General features: G+C 35.9%; 1 protein-coding gene across 2 annotated transcripts; it reads left to right on the top strand.

Annotated features, from left to right (window-relative positions):
• Positions 1 to 510: 510 nt before the first annotated feature.
• LOC123547321 (uncharacterized) lies at positions 511 to 12,708 on the top strand. 2 transcript variants are annotated; one of them, XM_045334321.2, is made up of 9 exons: positions 511 to 713; positions 932 to 1,385; positions 7,692 to 7,867; positions 8,858 to 8,972; positions 9,589 to 9,682; positions 9,912 to 10,079; positions 10,552 to 10,679; positions 11,458 to 11,518; positions 11,999 to 12,708. In XM_045334321.2, the coding sequence occupies exons 2-9, from the start codon at positions 1,074 to 1,076 to the stop codon at positions 12,253 to 12,255; spliced, it is 1,311 nt and encodes a 436-aa protein (XP_045190256.2). In that variant the 5' UTR covers positions 511 to 713; positions 932 to 1,073; the 3' UTR covers positions 12,256 to 12,708. The 2 variants fall into 2 exon arrangements, with proteins under 2 accessions (XP_045190256.2, XP_045190258.2); XM_045334323.2 differs by having other exon boundaries at positions 520 to 640; positions 995 to 1,385.
• The last annotated feature ends 7,111 nt before the right edge of the window (positions 12,709 to 19,819 follow it).

Below are 19,819 nucleotides of genomic sequence, written 5' to 3' on the forward strand. Positions count from 1 at the left end.
AAGATATGTCCCTGTTCTTTCCTCAAAATATATTACAAATATCTTTAAGATGTTAACAAATGTAACAATCCAATTTGAGAAATGTTTAAAGCATAACCTATTTATCTACAAAATAGTAACACAAACAGATCACTTTACACTGGCTTAAAATAACAATGATGTTGTTAGAAAATCATTAGTTAACATTCGGAAACAGATCGTCTGTGAGTAAAGATTTTTTTGATAAATCTTTGAACTGATTGCTTTCACCATCGTTCGTATAAAAATAGCTGGTAATGCTCGGGTTCAACTTATTTAACCTTTTAAGCTATAACTTGAGGTTATGAAGTACTGTCTTAAGAATTACGAAATCGAAAGGAAGGGCCGTAGTGTTTTCCTTCATTTTCTATGTAGCTAAAACAGGTCAAGTTCTTTACAAAGCTCTTTAAGGAATGGCCGATCTTACTTAACACTCAAAAAGAATAGATAAAAACATCCTGGTATGGATAAACACTAATGAATAATGCCCGTGGTTTTTTTTTTTAAAGTTTCCTTAGTACACCGACTTTGGGAAGTTTATATGTTTTGATTTTGCATTAATTGTTAAGCGAGTAAAGAGATCACCGCAAAATTTTAAAACACTGGATAATAAATAATAAATGTCCGTTTCCATCTGTATTTATTCCTCCTAACAAACAAACAACTGACAAAAGCGAGAACTGCTTTCGAGGAAGGTACATGAATTTAGATTTCTGCTTTCTTCTTTTGGCATTTAAGCATTTTATTTCTAACTACGTTTTTATTTATTCTTATAAATAATTAAAGCATTAGCGCTGTTACTAATGTTCTTTTTTCCGCATTTTTAACCCCAAAAACTTCATAAATAATAAGCAAAATCATTGTTTTTGAAGTAATGTATAAAATGTTTAAAATTATTCATTTTGTGACATAGCATAGACACAATCAACGTGCAATCTGTCAATACTTGTTTTGAACGACAAAAACTACATATCAGAGGGAAGAGAAAATTTCGGAGGGAAGAGAAACAGACAAGAAATCTAACACGTCAGTTTTGCTGAATCTGCAGAGGAAAAATGAAGACATTTATACGGACAAACAGTTGTTCATACCGGACACGGTTCTGTACTGGAAATGAAATTAACAGAACTCGATTTGAACGTCAACAGTCTTGCAACTTGTACCGTACACAGAAATCTTCAAGCAACACAAAATACAATCAGTCAGGAGACGAAGTTGATGGTATATATCTTATGGAAAGGTGTGAAATAATAATGTCCAAAGCACCAAAAAGTTTACCTGCTTCGTTCAACAAGATGTCCCCTGATGAACAACCTTTGCTTAGTGATAGGACCATTTTGCACCGGTTTGGCATAGTGAATGATAAGGTATTGTGTATTTTATTTCATATTCTTTGCAATCACTAAATTTTGTGGGGTTTTTTCGAGGATGTTTGGTTAAGTCAGTTCATGAAATCCCAACAAAGCAGTAATTCTCATTCAATTTATGTTCAAAGGTCAAAATCTACGAATTTATATCCCCCCAAAATTAGCCATTTTGGGTCAAAACTACGAAATTTCGTGGCCTCGAAATTAAATGATTTCACAGTATTTCACTTCTGTCCACGCTAGATTACACAATTTCAATTCAATTTTATTGTTTATTAGAGTGTATAACTATACAAATAGTATATACATTTTTTCAGCATATATAGTTAAAACTAAAAGAACCACATCTTTTTTTACACCAGCCAGATCATTATGACTTATGCGAACAGTATATACACAGTTCGGCATATATATTTAAAACTAAAAGAACCACATCATTTGTTATATGGCTTATTCGAACAGTATATACACAGTTCGGCACCTATAGTTAAAACTAAAAGGACCACATCATTTGTTATACACCCAGCCAAATAAGGCTTATGAGACACTTGTACAAATTTATACTGCCATGAGTCTATATTTGAAAGTGTTGAGATCATATAATTTGTATAATACAATGGTTGTTCTTCTATATACATGTATTCTTCTTTATAGATGTTATAACAAGAGCTGTCAGTAAGACAGCACGCTCAATTTTCCCCAGTGTTGGAATTAGAGCTTAACCAGTAGAAACTTTATAAGAATTTTGACCAATTCTTTAACCAATTAACTAATTCTAGCTTTAAAAAGGGACATAAATCTGTCAAAATTCAAATCAGAGTTATGGGAATTGTTTCTCCTGGTGTAGACTTTGATAGTAAACAAATAACTTAAGTTTCAAGTCTAAAGCTTTGATAGTAACATAAAAAAATAAAAAAATTTAACCAAAAATTCCAAGTTAAAATTAGATTAATTCCATCGAGATTCAAATTAGAGTTATGGGAATTGCCTCTCCTGGCGTAGACTTTGATAGCAAATAACCATATTAAGTTTCAAGCCAAAAGCATTGATAGTAACAAAGATATTTGACTTTATCAGAAACTTTAACCCAAAATTCTAAGTCAAAAAGGGGCACAACTCCATCAAAATTCAAATTAAAGATATGGGGGTTGTTTCTCCTAATCTAGACCTTAATAGTAAGTATCTATTAAGTTTCAAGTCAGTAGCTTTGATAGTAACAGAGAAATTCGGCTTTATAAAAAACTTTACCAACGGCGACGCTGACGCCGGGGCCAGTGCAATAGCTCTACCTTCCTCGAAAAGTGAGCTAAAAATAAAATGTACAGTGTTGTTCTCCTAAATATTCTAAGTAATATAATGTCACATATTTGTGATGTACAGTAGATGTTCCTCTAAGTAGTCTTTATGATATAAATTGTAGAGAGATATGTTCAAATTTATTACAAGACGCATGGGCTCTGTCACAGCCCGGAGCGCTCGGAATAGATCTGCCCCAAAATCTGACAGAGTCCACATAATCTTAAAAACATCTTGTGTGTAACATCCTGTATCAGTATTTACTGATAACTTATTCCTATAGTTGTCTGTATTGTACTTCGACATTTCAGATGCATTATGGAATAAAATGACTAAAATCTTATTAAAAATATACAAATTGTGGTGTTACCCCGTCACAATCATAATAAAGATAATGTTTTTTGCACACTATGTTACAATAACATCTAACCAGAAAGTTGTTATTGAGCTTTCTAATTGCTAATATTTAGAATAAGACAGTAACAATATGGCATATTTACATTCTATAGTAGTAAAAATAAGTTCTAAAATTGGTAAAAGAAAAACAAACAAAAAAGACCTTGATTAAAGGATCCTATCACATTAAAATGATAAAAACTAAACTAACTTGTTGCACTCCATATTGGAGAATAGCTAACCATTTCTATTTATATATTTAACTATGATGTATGTTTTCTTCTTTTCAACATCAAGTTGAGACAGTTAGCAACCGAGAATTGTAAACAGACTGTATTCATTAAAAATTCAAGTTTTTCGATAGAGGTTAAAATGTAAAATTGTGGGTCTACCCTACATGCTTTTTCAAACAATTCATTTCTAAGATCGCTATAAAAATTACAGTCTATAAGAAAGTGGGTCTCATCCTCAACGCGACTAGAGTCACAGTATATACAGAGGCGTTCATTAACAGGTATTTTTGGTTTGGCATAACGTCCAGATTCTATTGCAAGAGGGAGGTTACAAGCCCTGAATTTGGCAAGGATACGGCGTTGTTCCCTTGACATATTTAACAATATATATGGTTCAGTTTTAAATACACTTTTATATGTTCTATATGTTCTTAATTTGTTACCATTACTTGCATTTCTGCCAGCACTATATAAACAATTGTTCCAATTAACAATATCAGTATCTAATAATTTATGTTTCGCGATTCTAATACAAGTTGCTTTGCATGGCTTGTTTAACAGCATATGTTCACTTATACCAATTTTTTCAAACAAATTCATGGCGTATTTTTCCCATGATGTGCCTGTATTACAAGATATCATATGTATATATTTTACAAATCTATCATTTTCCATGTTTCTTAATCTACACCAAAGTCTGATCACCTCAACATGCTGCTTGGATTCAGCTGTTGCCCAGCCCAAATCTCCGCTGACTGCCACGTTGGGGGCATTTTTACCTACACCTAAAAATAAACGTTTTGCTTATTCAAAACGGTTTCCACCTCTGGAAATTTTCTGTCCCCATATACCAGCACAGTAGAAAAGAATGGGTTCAACAACAGTTTCCACCAATTTTTTATACACTTGAAATGATATACCACCAACATTGATATACTTCATATACACTGCTCCAAGAGCCCTACTTGCAGATTTTATTAACTCTTTAACATACTTTTTCATGTCTACAAATTCATTAAACCAAAAGCCAAAGTACTTGTATTCTGAAGTATAACCTATGATTGACTCACCACAGAGAAATAGGTGGCTAGATATTTGTTTCGTGCTACAGCGAAAATGAATGATTTTAGTTTTATTTTCATATAGACCGAGTCCCCATTTCTGGCACCAGACATGGACAGTGTCAAGCATACGTTGCATATCGGACTCATGTTCTCCTAACAAGACTATATCATCAGCATAAAGCAGGAGTGATACCATGGGGTCTTCTACAATAATACCACAATTTAATTGCTTAATTTCTTTAGCTAAATCATTAATGTAAATTGCGAATGATGTTGGAAATAAAACACACCCCTGCTTAACATCGAACCAGTCTGTCATTTCATCATTCAATTTAACAGCACATTTAACAGAACTATAAAGTGACTGCACAGCTGACAAAATTTTACCATGTATACCAATTTTCCTTAACTTAAACCACAGACAATCTCTATTGACAGTATCAAATGCTTTACGTGCGTCAACAAAACATGTAAGTGTATCTTTTCTAGCAAGTTTACAGTTATTTATCAAGCTAGTTAGAGAATAAACATGATCCAAGCAACTTCTATTACCTCTGAAACCATTTTGCTCATCACAAAAAACATTATGTAATTCACACCATGCCATAGATCTTCAATTTAATATATGTGCATAAATTTTGCAAGGAATAGACAAAAGTGTAATAGGCCTATATTGTAGTGGGTCTAATGGATCACTATCACCTTTTGGAATCGGATTTATAATCCCTTTGAGCCAGTCACCAGGGACACAGTTTTTGTCAAAGGAATAACTAATTAACTTAAAAAGTAAGTCAATACAAGTTTCATTGCGGAGAATTTCTACAGGAATTTCATCGGACCCGCAAGCTTTACCAAGCTTCACATGAAACACAGCCTTTTTACCTCATCCCTGGTAATTGGCACATTAAGGGCAGAACATTCAAGTTTTACAAATGTGTTTACATTAATACTTTCATTATTTAAACAATGCTTCACATAATCTAAATGATTTGCATCAAAATCATTGTTACAAACATCGGAAAAAAGATTTTCATAATCAGTTTTCCATTTATGAAATACCTTGTCTTTATTTGTGATGCGCGTACCGTCTTTGGAAACAGTTTCTAGAGGGATTCGTGTCTTCCTGTCATTCGCCATACTGATTTTACCTATTTTTTTACCAGAAAAAAACAAAGACAAATATCAAACGGGGAATGCCACGTACCAAAATCGCAGCCTCCCAAAAACGAAACCTACAGCACGCAGACGTGCACACTACAAACACACACACACACACATGCACACACACAAAGCCAACAAACGAGGACAAGTCTTTGGAGAAGGAGAAGTCTTTGGGATTGTTCTTGTCTATGAGAGATTCAGCGAGATGTTCACGTTCCATCGCCTGGAATTTTCGTTTATATTTTAATTTTAATTTATCGACCAACTTTCTTTTAGACTGATATTCATACCTATTTTTTTCTTTGTACTCGTATGTTCACATTTTAACCACCTTTTCTCTAGAGAACACACATCATCCCAAATAATTGCAATTCATCATTCCAGTAAGCTTTCTTTTTACACTTGAAAGATTTACTGTTATACACTTTTTTTTCTTTAATATACAAGCCATTTCACTATGTAAAAGATTCACTAATTCACTATATTCCTTACTAATATTCGACGCTTCATGTAAAGATTTTTCAATTCTACTGATTGCTTCAACAATTTGTTGGAGTGATTGCTCACAATTAAGAAAAGATGGTGGCACGTTACTTAACACATATTTCTTTCGTGGTGCGTTAATGCATTTATTAGTAGATGACACACATGGTGGTGTTTGAAGGCTCCATGTAATAATGGAGTGGTCTGGAATTTTATCGAAGCCTTGAAATCCTTATGTATTTACAGCATCAGACATGGTCAGAACGGTAAAATCAGTGTAAAACGGTAGCTGTTCTTGCGGAACTATTACATAATCAACTACTGACCGGCCACGGCTAGATACATTAGTGAAATTATCAAATCCTTTCCTCCCATTTAGTATACAACAGTTTGTATCTATCAAGAAATCAAGAAAATAATCACCATGTTTATTTATAGTTGTGTCAGTTGGGCACCTGGGGGGCATATTGTCAACACCCTCAATGTAATCACTTTCCTCACCAATTCTAGAGTTCAGGTCGCCAAATATGATAGTACGCCCTAGATTTTGATACTGGTAGATTTGGTTTGTAAGATCATTGAAGAATTTGTCTGCGTCATTCATACGACTTGAGTTCTCAGGTGGCAAGTAGCACACACAAAAGCAAATAACATCATCTGTTTGTTTATTTGATAATTTCACCTAGAGTATATCTTCCACACTTTTGTCAATGATTTGCAGATTGTATTCCAAAAGGAGTGACTCCTTAACAAATATTCCAACACCAGAGCCCCGCCTGGCATTATTGTGCACTTTACTAACGAACCACTGCACCCAGGACCTTCAAACTTCAAATGCTGATAGTACTTATTGAGTACACCAATCCTACTGACCTTGAGGTCACCAGGTCAAAGGTCAAGGTCACCAGGTCAAACATTAACTTTTTGCATGAAGGCACTTTACTCGCGAACCACTGCACCCAGGACCTTCAAACTTCACATGCTGATAGTATTTATTGAGTACACGATCCCTAATGACTTTGGGGTCACCAGGTCAAAGGTCAAGGTCACCAGGTCAAACGTTAACTTTTTGCATTAAGGCACTTTACTCGCGAACCACTGCACCCAGGACCTTCAAACTTCACATGCTGACGCTGATAGTACTTATTGAGTACACGACCCATACTGACTTTGGGGCCACCAGGTCAAAGGTCAAGGTCACCAGGTCAAACGTTAACTTTTTGCATGAAGGCACTTTACGCGCGAACCACTGCACCCAGGACCTTCAAACATCACATGCCGATAGTACTTATTTAGTACACCACCCGTACTGACTTTGGGGTCACCAGGTCAAAGGTCAAGGTCAAGGTCACCAGGTCAAACGTTAACTTTTTGCATGAAGGCACTTTACTCGTGAACCACTGCACCCAGGACATTCAAACTTCACACGCTGATAGTACTTATTGAGCACACGACCCCTACTGACTTTGGGGTCACCAGGTCAAAGGTCAAGGTCAACAAGTCAAAGGTCAAGGCGCTGCGGGGGCATTTGTCACGATTAGTGACAGCTCTTGTTCTTTCTGGTCCGGTGCCAGTGTCATTCTATCTGAGTAAAATTATTTCATTGAGATGTATGTCCGGGACTGAATATTATATGTCTGCTTTTTTAATTATACTTTTCATTGCATGATTAGCCGGGCCAAAAGTCTTCAATATTCATACTACATAATTATGAAGGGCGCCCAGTATTAGATGAGTTTGGGGCAGAGTTATGGACCTTTCAGAGCAGCAGGAAAGATGGCATTGTCTACAACCACCATTTCCTTGTAAATGTTAAAACAGATGGGCCAGCGGCAATAATGAAAATCAGGTACAATTTGTTTTCAGTAGGAGAATTAGTGCAATTTAGTTTATTTGTTTGTGTTTACGTCACACCGACACGATTACAGGTCACATTGACAAGTACACTTAGTTGCAAGTGAACGTAAATATGTCGGAATGGCCCGAGTCTGAGTCAGTTTGTTCAAGCATATTTGTGACATAATGGCAATAATTGCCACCAAATATAACTCTAATATGACTCGCAATGCTTAAATCATCACAATGATATTATGCTGACGTGATATTTAGCGCCATTTATGCACCGAAAAATAGCGCTTTCAAATTTGATTAAATATTTTACTTAATAGCATGTTTTAAACGAAATGTCAGATTGCACAACTGCCTTGATTAATTTACACACATACTGAGTTGTTTATTCGCTTTGCAGAATAATTCGCCATCATTTTCGCCCAAATTGAACTCTTCCGCAAGACGTATTACTGTTTCCGGTCTTGGCGTGTATAAACAAAGGAGCGTGACTACCTACCATTTGGCGCCATGCATGCGCGAAGAAACAGTTCTATCATATCTGATATAAATTTTACAATGAAAGACATATTAGAACCGAAATAGTGTTTGAACACTATTTATACACTTGGGCGGTTAACGTCGTTCGAAATAATTTCACTCTGGCTACGCCCTCGCCCGGCGTATAACCGCACATCGTGTAACACTGTTTTTTGCTATAAATTATTTCTGAAATAACAAGCCTTGTGGCTGAAGGTAGCGAGCCGATGAGGATAAAAAATATAAACTATTCTCGTAGTTTTCTTATCTTCGGCCGTAGTTGTTGCTCGAGCAAAAGCTTGACTACTGAGCCATTTGCGAAATGCCATAAAGGCTTTCGAGAAGTATGTTTTCAGCCAGAAAATGCTGATTATCTATATAGGCATACTGCCTAAAGTCAGCCTCTGTGTGTAATTGTAGTGTCTTCAGCCTTAATTAAATTATTGAAATCCTTCATAATCTTTATTTTCAGTAATTATGATGAAATAGTTCTACTTAACAACAGTTTTGTACCTGATCTGACACATACCGACGTACGAAACCTGTTCCATAAAGTCAAGATCGATGGAATGACAAGGTTCAAATTAGTAAGAATGAAATTTACTTAAGTTATTATTAAACTTGGGATGCACGCGATTTGTAATGCCTTAAAAATGCGTTGCATACTTGTATGTTCATGAATTTAAGACTTTTTTCCAATCAGCACTAAATAAGGCATACTTGTTTGAGCAAAGGATTATTTCTATGATATCCTATGCAGGCAAGTGCTGATTGTTATGACCCATGTATAAATGTTATCGCTTTCACAATACTGTTGCATTTTATTGCCATTCTCTTAACACTACGTCATTTAAAGATATTACAAATAGGAAATGTAGAACCGAAAACAATCCAGGTTTTCTTTGGCGTTCTTCTTTCTGAGATCAATCGAATGAAAAGTAATACCGCTTTCTTCCGAATCGATGTCTCGTCCTATATCGAATATCCATAAGGGATACTTTATTTTCTTCAGTTGACTATACTTGATACATAAGGTTTATAGAAAGCGTTCTGCTTAAAGTTCAAACAAGTTCCGCAGCATTTTGTTTTGAATGCTTACGCTCAAGAGTGGTCTACTTTCTTTGCGTGAAAAGCTAAAATCAAACAAGTTTAATCACTGGTACGATCTATACTAAGTGTAACCAAATCATTGGCTTATTTTAGATCATTCGCCGTGTGGTAGAAGTCAGATCGAAGAAGCAGTGGGAATGGATAGATACTAGCGCCGTACTCGCCCCTGACGCCTTTCAGAAACATGGTAACGTCTTTGTTTTCATTAGTTTTGTTTGAGCGTTCCCAAAAAGTTGACATGTATAAATTAGCAGATTTTTTTTGGTTTCAACTTCGCAAAACACGTCACGATGAACGCTCGATGGTAGTCCATGACAGCAACTTGTCTCATATATATGCATTTTAAGTGCGTTATACATACGACAAAACTTATTGTTTCAATAAATCAACTAGCTTATTTCATTTATTTATTTCAGATAACTACCCGACAGTAGAAGCACCGAAAGTTACACAGTTGCCAGGAGATGTATATGAAATGAGAACTATTCAGTTTTTCAAAATTCCAGGAACGCAATATTACCTTGATATCAAAAACGAATCTGTAGTTGCCGATGTTTTGACCAACACAGACGCTGATAAAACAAGTAAGCTTCTGTGAAAACCTTTACATTTTCCTTAGGGTTTCTGTCCACAAATGCCAATCATTTACATGTACACATCATTTGCATATCCATGCATTCATTGCTGAATGGTCTCATTTTGAGAAAACTTGTGGAAGCTATCTTTTTCCGGATGTACACACATATATACATATAATAGAAGACAGGACTGTCCGCTTATGTAGCAAAGTTTGACGTTTACTTGATGCTAGAAGGAAAGTACCAAAAGAACTACTGAATTGCTTTTAGTGCACTACACAATACTTGTTTTTCTGTGAAATTGAAAATTAGTTTACGCCCAATGGCCTCTTTTTGATCAAAGTATGGATTCTAAGACACTATAGCAGCCTACACTTAATAAAAAATGCCAAACAATGTTATAAAATATATAAGCGAGTGGCCGGTTTATTGAGATTGTTATACATACATGTTAATGAAATAATTATTCATATTATAGAACGGATTTGCAAAATATTGCGATACAGTATGAAGTCAGATGGGCTGTTACACTTTACAGCTGCTCTATGTTCCACAATTAACACAAGATACATTGTTGTTGGGCAGGGAAACCAGATAGAATTAGATGTAAGGATATAATATTTGAGCCGCGCCATAATCCGCGCAGTCTGGTCAGGATCCATGCTGCTCGCTAATGGTTACTCTAATTGCAATAGGCTTGAAAACTAATGGTTTCTCTAATTGCAATAGGCTTTGAAAGCGAACAGCATGGATTCTGACCAGACTGCGCGGATGCACAGGCTGGTCTGGATCCATGCTGGTCGCAAACGCACTATGTTGGTTTTCCCTTGGCGCGGCTCATATGTTTCAATTTTTCGCTTTTATATATGTAGGAGACACACAAATAAATTAGCCATCAATTATCTTTTTGAAAATTTGTGGAGTTGGCTTGTTTATACTTGTTTTTAAATATAACTTTCTACCTTACTTCTTTAATACATATATTGTTTTCAACAATATCGGCCTATATAATAAGGTAATTACAATCTAGAAGAAGATCTTTTAGAAAACATAGCACACATCTAAGCAAAATAATCGCTGACTCGCTTTGATTGAAGCTGTTCAAGAGAGGTAATAAATTATGAATCTCCCTTCAAGACAACTGGCTTAAGCGGAATTCTACCATAGTATAACTGAATAAATAGTAACACGGAGTAAAAGTACGGGGTGAGCCTGGACTAAGATCGATTTTGATGCTTGCAAGTAATTCTTTTTAATTTATAGTACGACAATATTATTTTGGAAAGAAGAACCGAGTAAAGAATTAACACAGTCTGTGAAGTATCATCGTTCCCACTTTCAAAATACTACTTTAAGATTAATGCAGTTTTAACAATATTTACAGAAAAATCCAATGTGGTTCGAAGTGTTAAACACTGGCAATAACATACAGTTTAAGATGAAAGGTAAGATTTGTTTTTCTCTTGTTAATTCAATTATATGTCTATTAGACCAATCAGCCAAAATATGGTTTACCTGTGGAGTTTCCACTTTTTTTTTATTTTACTGGCACCAGACAAGATATTAAATTCCATTGTTTATGATAGTCTAGCCTATGTATAGTATGGTAAACAAGGTCAATAATAGTCCATTTCAATCGCATGTTTCTCGCTTAAACGCACAGTTCAACAATGGAAATGGAAACTATACATATTGAACAACCAATAAAATCATTTTTACCTGTGCATCAGTCACCTTTTCTCCTGTTTCTTATCGTAAAACCAAGTGTTATAAGTTTACGTCAGCATCATATATTTTCTTGCACAAATAGGAAAACAAAACAATTGTTTAAAGAATACCTGTACTACTTAATATGCAATGATTACAAAAATATAAATAGAATGGTACATGAAACATATTTAGTGCTTATTTCATTTTTAATCTAGATATGTTCTTGGCATTCAACTCTAAGACTCTCAAGATAGAAGTGGGCCACTCAGAATACATGTTTTCTGAATTCCCCGCGGATGAGGGTTTGGATCATCCCGATATTTCAGTTTCGATCCCGAGTGATAACTCATCATTATGCTTCGATACTCGCCTGTCATCATCATCCAATGACATACCAGCATGTAACTCAGTACCTCCATCCCAAGCGCTTTCAATACAGTACAAGCGTTTACTGATACGGATAGCGGAATGAAATTAGATTTTCATGTCAACGGAAGTGGATACACCACATGTTCAGAAATGCTGAAAACACCGGTACATTCACTAGTTATAGTTTTCTGGCCGAAAACTAACTTGTCAAAGCTGTGACAAACCATATGTAAATAATTTGATTTTGGAAAGAGAACGAAGAGACAGCTATCCAATTAACAGTAGGGCGCCGCCGTCTAGAAGGAACCTTTTCCTAAGCTAAACCTTGTTCTACAAATTCATTTGAATATGAATAAAAGATGTTGAGTTTTAAATTGAGTGTATGTGTATATTTACTAACAAATAATGCAATTTTGTAGTACTTGCTAAACTGTGTCAAGCACGTTTCCACTATTTTTAACTTACCAGAATAGATTTATACCTGAACTCTTATACACTTCATCACAGTACTTTTTCGTATGTAGTAAGAGAATATGAATTAGAATTTGAAACGGAACGAGCCTTTTGTTTTTTTTATAAATTGTCCTGTTTGCCATCAACCATTACTCCAAATGTGGAAATATGGGGTAATATTTAGCAACAACATCAAGCTCATTGGAAGGAGTCATAAAGTATGACCAGGTATAATCTAATTCACTGATTAAAATATTTATACAATGAAGGCGTCAGATGATGATAATATCATAAGCCGCTGTATCTGCAGGGACTTGAACATATTTGGCAAAACATGCAACTAAAACACTATGATTGTAGCGGAACTGTCAATTACTGGAAGAGCACGTTTCAATCAGAAAGCAATAATTTTCTAACATATGTTAACAGTTCTCACTATCAAAAAGATTTTCTACAAAAATGTGTTTGATTTTTGCTAATACTAGAGAAACATTCAGTACCTGATCTCTTAATTATTTACAAATTAGTTCGACTTCGAAGTTTTGTGTATTTTGTAAAAACTCCCACGCGCAGTATTGTTTTATAGGTTATAATTAGATTTTTAAAACGGATACATACACATACTTAGAAAGCCTAAAATACTGTCAATCACGAATTCAAAGGTTTAGAAATTCTTGACGCCAAGAAAAACTTTTAGCACCTAAATTTAAACACCTCAGTCACTTTAGGCTGTAATATCAATAGAAAAGAGTTCTGCTCTGCTAATTTTATATGAAAATAAGTTGTATACCTTAGCAGTATGTATGAGTTACTTATGGGAAAAGTGTAGGTTAATTTAAAAGGATATAAAAACAGTATCTGTTATAACTTGTGTATAAAACATTTTAAAGTCATACTCCGTATTTTTACTACAAAGTTTTATAATCTCTAATGCAGTGTAAAACTGATTTGACTGTAATACTTTCGCAAATGAATATTTAGTTTATTTATTTTGTTGGGTTTAACGTCGCAAAGACAATTATATTAATAGGTCATATGGCGATTTTCCATCTTTGATGGTTGATGAAGATCTCAGGTGCCCCTCTGTGCATTATTTCATCATCACGAGCGGGCACCTGGGTAGAATCACCGACCTTCCGTAAGCCAGCAGGATGGCTTCCTCACATGACGACTTCAACGCCCCGGGTAAAAAACAAAGACAAATATCAAACAGGGAATGCCACGTACCAAAATCGCAGCCTCCCCAAAACGAAACCTACAGCACGCAGACGTGCACACCACAAACACACACACACATACACGCGCGCACACACAAAGTCAACACACGAGGACAAAACGAACAAACAAAGGAACAGAGTGTCCCTGAATTCTGTACCAGTACAAACCTGTTCTCCGCAAGTAACTGCCAATTGCCCAACATGGGTTATCAGAGGTGGAGGACGAATGAACTGATCACAGTTTTCAAACGATCTTTGTAGCCTATAATGAGAAACCACAGACCCTTGTGGTTGCTTTATTTATGGCAAAAATAGTCTCAAGGTGTAAAGTAAGCAAAAGGGAGAGACTAAGCCTTTTACTACTGCCGGTAGTCTACGATAACAGCGGATTTATGGGAAGGCACGTTGTTGTGTAATAAAGGTATTTACTTAATACCCCTACCTTGACGAAGCTTAGAATTGTGTTTCAATTAACAGATGCTCCTTTCGGCAATGCAATTTGAGGACCTGAATCATGAATACTAAAGAATATCATGAAAAATTCTTTCTTTACACTTTCCAACTTTTGTGCAATACATGCACGGCGGCATCCTTTAGCTGCCAATATTTTATTGTTAAACTTTCGAGTGAACGTTGTCTTGTCAACCTAACAACATTAGAAAACTAATTTTGTGGGAAATTTTGGGTATATTTTCAATAACTGTTTGGCAGTTCGAACTGCATAATGTCTGTATACGTGAAATCAGTTTCATTTCCATTTTACAATTTGAAAAACACTTGCGTATGAAATGCAAAAGGTGTCGGACATCAGGTTTAGTAACATCAAGCACTTGTATGACTACACTCAGGGAACAAAACACTTCAGTTTGTCCGTAAACAGCTCATAATTCATGAACTATATCTTTGCCAATGACGAAAAGTTTATATCTGGTCTTTATGTACCCTCTAATTTCCTCTGCCTTCACACTTATATGTTATACAATTTTTAAATTAGTTTCTATTTATCCGATGTGATTTTAACACAATAAAAACTCCTTCAAATAAAGAATCGCTTGGCAAGTTAAGGAAATAATAGCTCAGAGAAGGCAAATGTTTCAGGTTAGTTAGTGTCCGATGCTTGTAAATGTAGTATATGTACACGACGTTCTGAAAATACAATTTTTATAACCTATTTGCTCAAACTGTATTAACATTTCTGTTTGTTGGTTAACACTACCCCTTTACATGCTAATGAGATCGGCCACATCATCAGCTCAGAAATTTGCAGCAGAATTTCCTCTGCGACATTTGGCAGATTACATTACTTTACCGCCTCGATCAATTTTATCAATATCAAAGTTCCTTTTTATGCTAAATAGTAACAAGAGCGCTGTCAAGCAATATACGCCCGAAGGGTTACATCAGAGGATGGGTGAAAAATTTAAAGAACTTGACTGTTGAAGCCCAAAGGACAGGAACAACAAAGGGAAGAAATTCCAAAAAAAATCTAAGTCCACAAAACATCCTTACTAGGTACAGGTATGTCAAAATACACCTAAAATTGGAGGTACCATCCATGTTGTACCACAGAAAAGTGGTCTCGGTTTTTCCCTACGGCCAATAATAAAAAAGGTTGAAAATAAGCTATTTATAGTAACAGAAAAGGGAAGTAATTCAAAATTTTTTTTTTATTGTAAGTGAATCAAAAGGGATCTGCCAAATAAAAAATAGAGCACTACAATACAGAGCAATATACACAAAGCAAGGTCATATATGACCTTTGACCCCTAAGTGTGACCTTGACCTTGAAGCGAGTCATCCGAAACATGCGCTCTGCACGTCGTCTCAGTGTGGTGAACATTTGTGCAAAGTTTCTTTGAAATCCTTCAAGCAGTTCAAGAGCGGACACGAAACAAACTGATATGACATTTGACCCCTAAGTGTGACCTTGACCTTGAAGCGAGACATCCAAAACATGCACTCTGCACGTCGGCTCTGTTTGGTGAACACTTGTGTCAAGTTTCTTTGAAATCCTTTAAGGAGTTCAAGAGTTACAGAGCGGACACGAAATTGCTAACGGACGGACGGAAGAACGGACAGACAGACGGACACCGGGGGTATAACATAATACGTGACTTCGGGCGTATAATAACCAAAATTTGCAGGTAAAAATATTAAATTTAAAATCTTAACATATTTAACAGGTATCAGGAAACAAGTAGATCTAGACTAATTTTAAACATGTTACAGTTGACAAATGTAACAGCAGTAAAATGAAATAACACTTAAAGTTTTGCTTGATACTATCGCATAAATGTATCTTCAAAAAGATTTCATAAGTTACTCAAATTCATTAATATCAAATACAGTCGCATCACTCTCACACAGCGTGTTCAGTTGCCTTCTTCGTTATTAGAAGCCTTCTTTTTCTCTCTCCCCCCCCCCCCCCCACCCCACACACACATTAAGAGGGGTGGGGGCATATAGCGTTGCTGCTGTCCGTACGTGCAACAATTAGCCTGATTTGCTTCTAAATTGCACAGATGAACAAGCTTGATGTGCAGATGACCTCTGTGACGTTTTACTTTAGTGTGTCCTGTGGACACAGTTTCTAGTCATTTATAATTTTACTCTTCTATACTTTGATAAAGAGGCCAATCTCACTAAAGCACTAAACTTTATTAAAGCGAACAAGAAGTTTCTGTTTATGACCACACAGTTACACTGGGTCCAAGCTGCTAAAGTAGCGTTGACCAATCGATGGAGTATTTATATTTTCCTCCTTGTTTGGGTTTTGTTTCACGGCTTTTCATATTATACTCGGGGATGCAAAATAACCAATCACAACATAATAGCTTGAAGCCGTGGCACCAAGCCAACAGAAACACATATATGCATGCTTTTGGTATCAATGTGGTGATATCGGCTGTAAAAGTAAGCTCTTCCCTGATGACACGAGTCTTTATATTGTTGTCGACACTCCGGAATCTGCTGCAACAAAACTTAAAAAGATCTCGACACTATCTTTTCTTGATCAAAAACATGGCTAGTTTTAATCCGGACAAAACGGAATCTATTATCTTTTCGAGAAAGACGGCAAAACTAAATCATCCAGACTTGCTTTTTCAGCAACTCCTTGATCCCCGAAGTTCAAGCGCACTAACATCTTGGAATTACTCTTTCACGACGCACGTTGGAACGCTCACATCTCTGCGACGCTCCACAAAGCTAGGTCAAGAATTGGCATGCTTCGGTCGCTGAAATTCCTTCTAAACCGATCATGTCTAGAGCGTATGAACATTTCTTTTATCCGTCCTCTTCTAGAGTACGCTGACGTTGTCTGGGATAACTGCTCGAAGGATCAAACAAGGAAGTAGTCGTCTAAAATAAGGCAGCTGGGGCAACTAAATTATGTAATCTTCAGAAACTTATCCACGACTCTTGAATCAAGAAGGAAAAAACAAAGCCAGCAGTCACAATACAACCTTAGGTATACCAATGACATAACACCTATTCGCCCTCGCACAACTCTATACTCTAGTTCATTCCTTCCAAGAACTATCCAGGAATGGAATTCACTTTCTGAGGACATCCGCACATGCGCGATAATAGATGCATTCAAAGCCTCACGGCGAACCCCCAAGTACTACAACTTTGGTACTCGTCTTGGTCAAATCCGCCATGCTCGCCTGCGACTAGGATGCAGTTCTTTAAATCATGATTTGTATACTTAAGGTCCATTGTAGAGTCTCCATTGTGCTCCTATGGATCGGCCGAAACTGTTAGTCATTTCTTACTAACTTGCAATAACTATCTACAATTACGCCAGCAGATCCTCTCCGATATTCCTTTCCCACGAAACCTAAATAATCTCTTGTTTGGTAACGAGCACCTATCACCTGAGGAAAACATCCTTCTCTTCGTCAAAGTACAACAATTCATCTTATCAACAAAGCGTTTTGATATGTAATTCAAACAGTCTGTGCTGTCATCGACCTACCCAGTGACCATCGTATGAAGCCGTGTGTTGAACTTGCTGTGTAAATGTTTTTCATTCCTACTGATTCGTGCACTCATTTTCATTTTTTTTATTTTTGATGCCTATTCACACTAATTATTCATTTTTTTTGGAAACGCTATCTTGTAAGAATTTAATCTCTTCCAAGTCTCACCATCACGTAAGATTTCACATTTGTACCTTATCGGCGTATTATGCTTAACGACCATGTTGCTAACACATCTCTTTATTTATGGAAACGTTTCCTAATGGAGAAGAATGCATATAAGTTATTGTAAACTTGTTTCCTAATCCATTCGTATACAAAATTCATGTATATTATTATCGAATCAAATACTGCTTAAACCAACATTCCGCGTATCACAGCCCCATGTGGTTCTGGGACGATCTATGCATGAAAAGAATTGGAACCACTGTCTTACCCTTGCATGATCGTAAGAGGCGACTAATAGGGTCTTAACACTTGGTTTTGCAGTAACTGTGATTCAAGCAGGTATGCAAATTTTGATTCCATACCTCATGTTTTTATTTCGATGTAAATGAGATGTGGAACCAAAATTTGTGGTCCTGTTTGGCGCCATATAACCTATACTGTGTTGGTGCGCCGTAAAACCCGAATAAATAAATCCTCATATCACAGGGTGCGGTATCAAACGCGTTTTGTGGGGGGATTTTCTATATATACTATTGTATTGCAATATAAGTGCGCTTTCAAAATTAACATCTATCTTAAAATGCAACATTTATTTTATGATTCTATCCCAATTCCAATATACATCTGTTCTAGTACACCGTTTTGTACGTTAATTAACGCTATTTCAATTAAAACGCATGTTCTACAAGGCGGCTCATTTGGACAGTGCAAAACCTCACAAAGTGCATGGAACAACGTAAATTAAACGATGTAGTCATGTCTTTCCACTCAAAATCACAGTATCACCACAGTGTTTGAGTGTCATAACGAGGTTAAGGGAATGAAAATCCGTATGTGCATATGCATAAAACAATCCTACTCCCTGAAACAGTCTATTGACTCTATTCAATACTGCCAATTTCAGAAAAGCTCGCCGAATGGGCGTTTACATTAAACGCTGGTAGTAAACGACGTAGGTGTCACTCTAGTTATCGGCGAGAGGTTAATTTGATTACGCTTGTAGTTTGCTCCGCCACAAAGTATTTTTCTATTGATCGTTACGGGTTAGTTACAAAAGCAAAATATCACAGGTATTTTTTTAAAGATAATTCTGAATAATAAATACATTCATGTGCAGCATATACACTTAAATCTACGTAGATTATAGATTTGTATATTGATGTGTATACATGTATTTATATAGCAACTCTCGACGAAATAAAACAAAACTGCTGCCGCAGATTTTGTCTCGAAGGTTTCAAGTATTTATTTTCAATTGATGTACATGTATCCAGTCTTCGTAAAATGTCCACGGATGTCGCTCATGGAAAATATCGAATACTCGAAGTGGTCTTTACACATTGAACTACACGTTGTTTTTTTTATCAATTTTGCTTTCAGTTATGAGAAAACGAACTCGGTAAGAGTCATCCATTTATTTATTTAAAACTACATGCAGTATCTTGTCGAAATATAACTGGAAGTTTAAAATTTTGTCCCTAGACTCGTGAACGTCTGGTAATACCTAGTATTAGTCAAAACAATTCGATGATCAGATTGTTTTATATTTGTGACGGGCAATCTATGCGTTAAACTTTGAAGGACCAAAATAATGTAGGATAAATCACAGTACACAGTGATGTAAAGTTATTGGTTTTATCGTTTGTGCATACTAGCGTGTCAACACGGTACATACATAGGTTTAAATCACCAGAAAATTCGTAATGTTGGGTATTCTTTGAAAATTTTACATAAATCGATGAGGAATTGAATCCCCTTTCGATGCATATAAGTTTTATTTGAATTTAAGGCCAATTCGTTAAATAATCGGCATTTAAACCTATAGCATGTAAAGCGTCGGCAGCGA

Source organism: Mercenaria mercenaria, chromosome 9 (assembly GCF_021730395.1).
Source record: "Mercenaria mercenaria strain notata chromosome 9, MADL_Memer_1, whole genome shotgun sequence".
Lineage (NCBI taxonomy): Eukaryota > Metazoa > Mollusca > Bivalvia > Venerida > Veneridae > Mercenaria > Mercenaria mercenaria.

What these genes read in the sequence shown, in the direction of transcription:
- LOC123547321 (XM_045334321.2), top strand. Translation starts at nt 1,074, where the DNA reads ATGAAGACATTTATACGGACAAACAGTTGTTCATACCGGACACGGTTC. An exon ending in GAATGACAAGGTTCAAATTA is followed by an intron (nt 8,973 to 9,588) that starts GTAAGAATGAAA and finishes GGCTTATTTTAG; the next exon opens with ATCATTCGCCGTGTGGTAGA. An exon ending in TGACGCCTTTCAGAAACATG is followed by an intron (nt 9,683 to 9,911) that starts GTAACGTCTTTG and finishes TATTTATTTCAG; the next exon opens with ATAACTACCCGACAGTAGAA.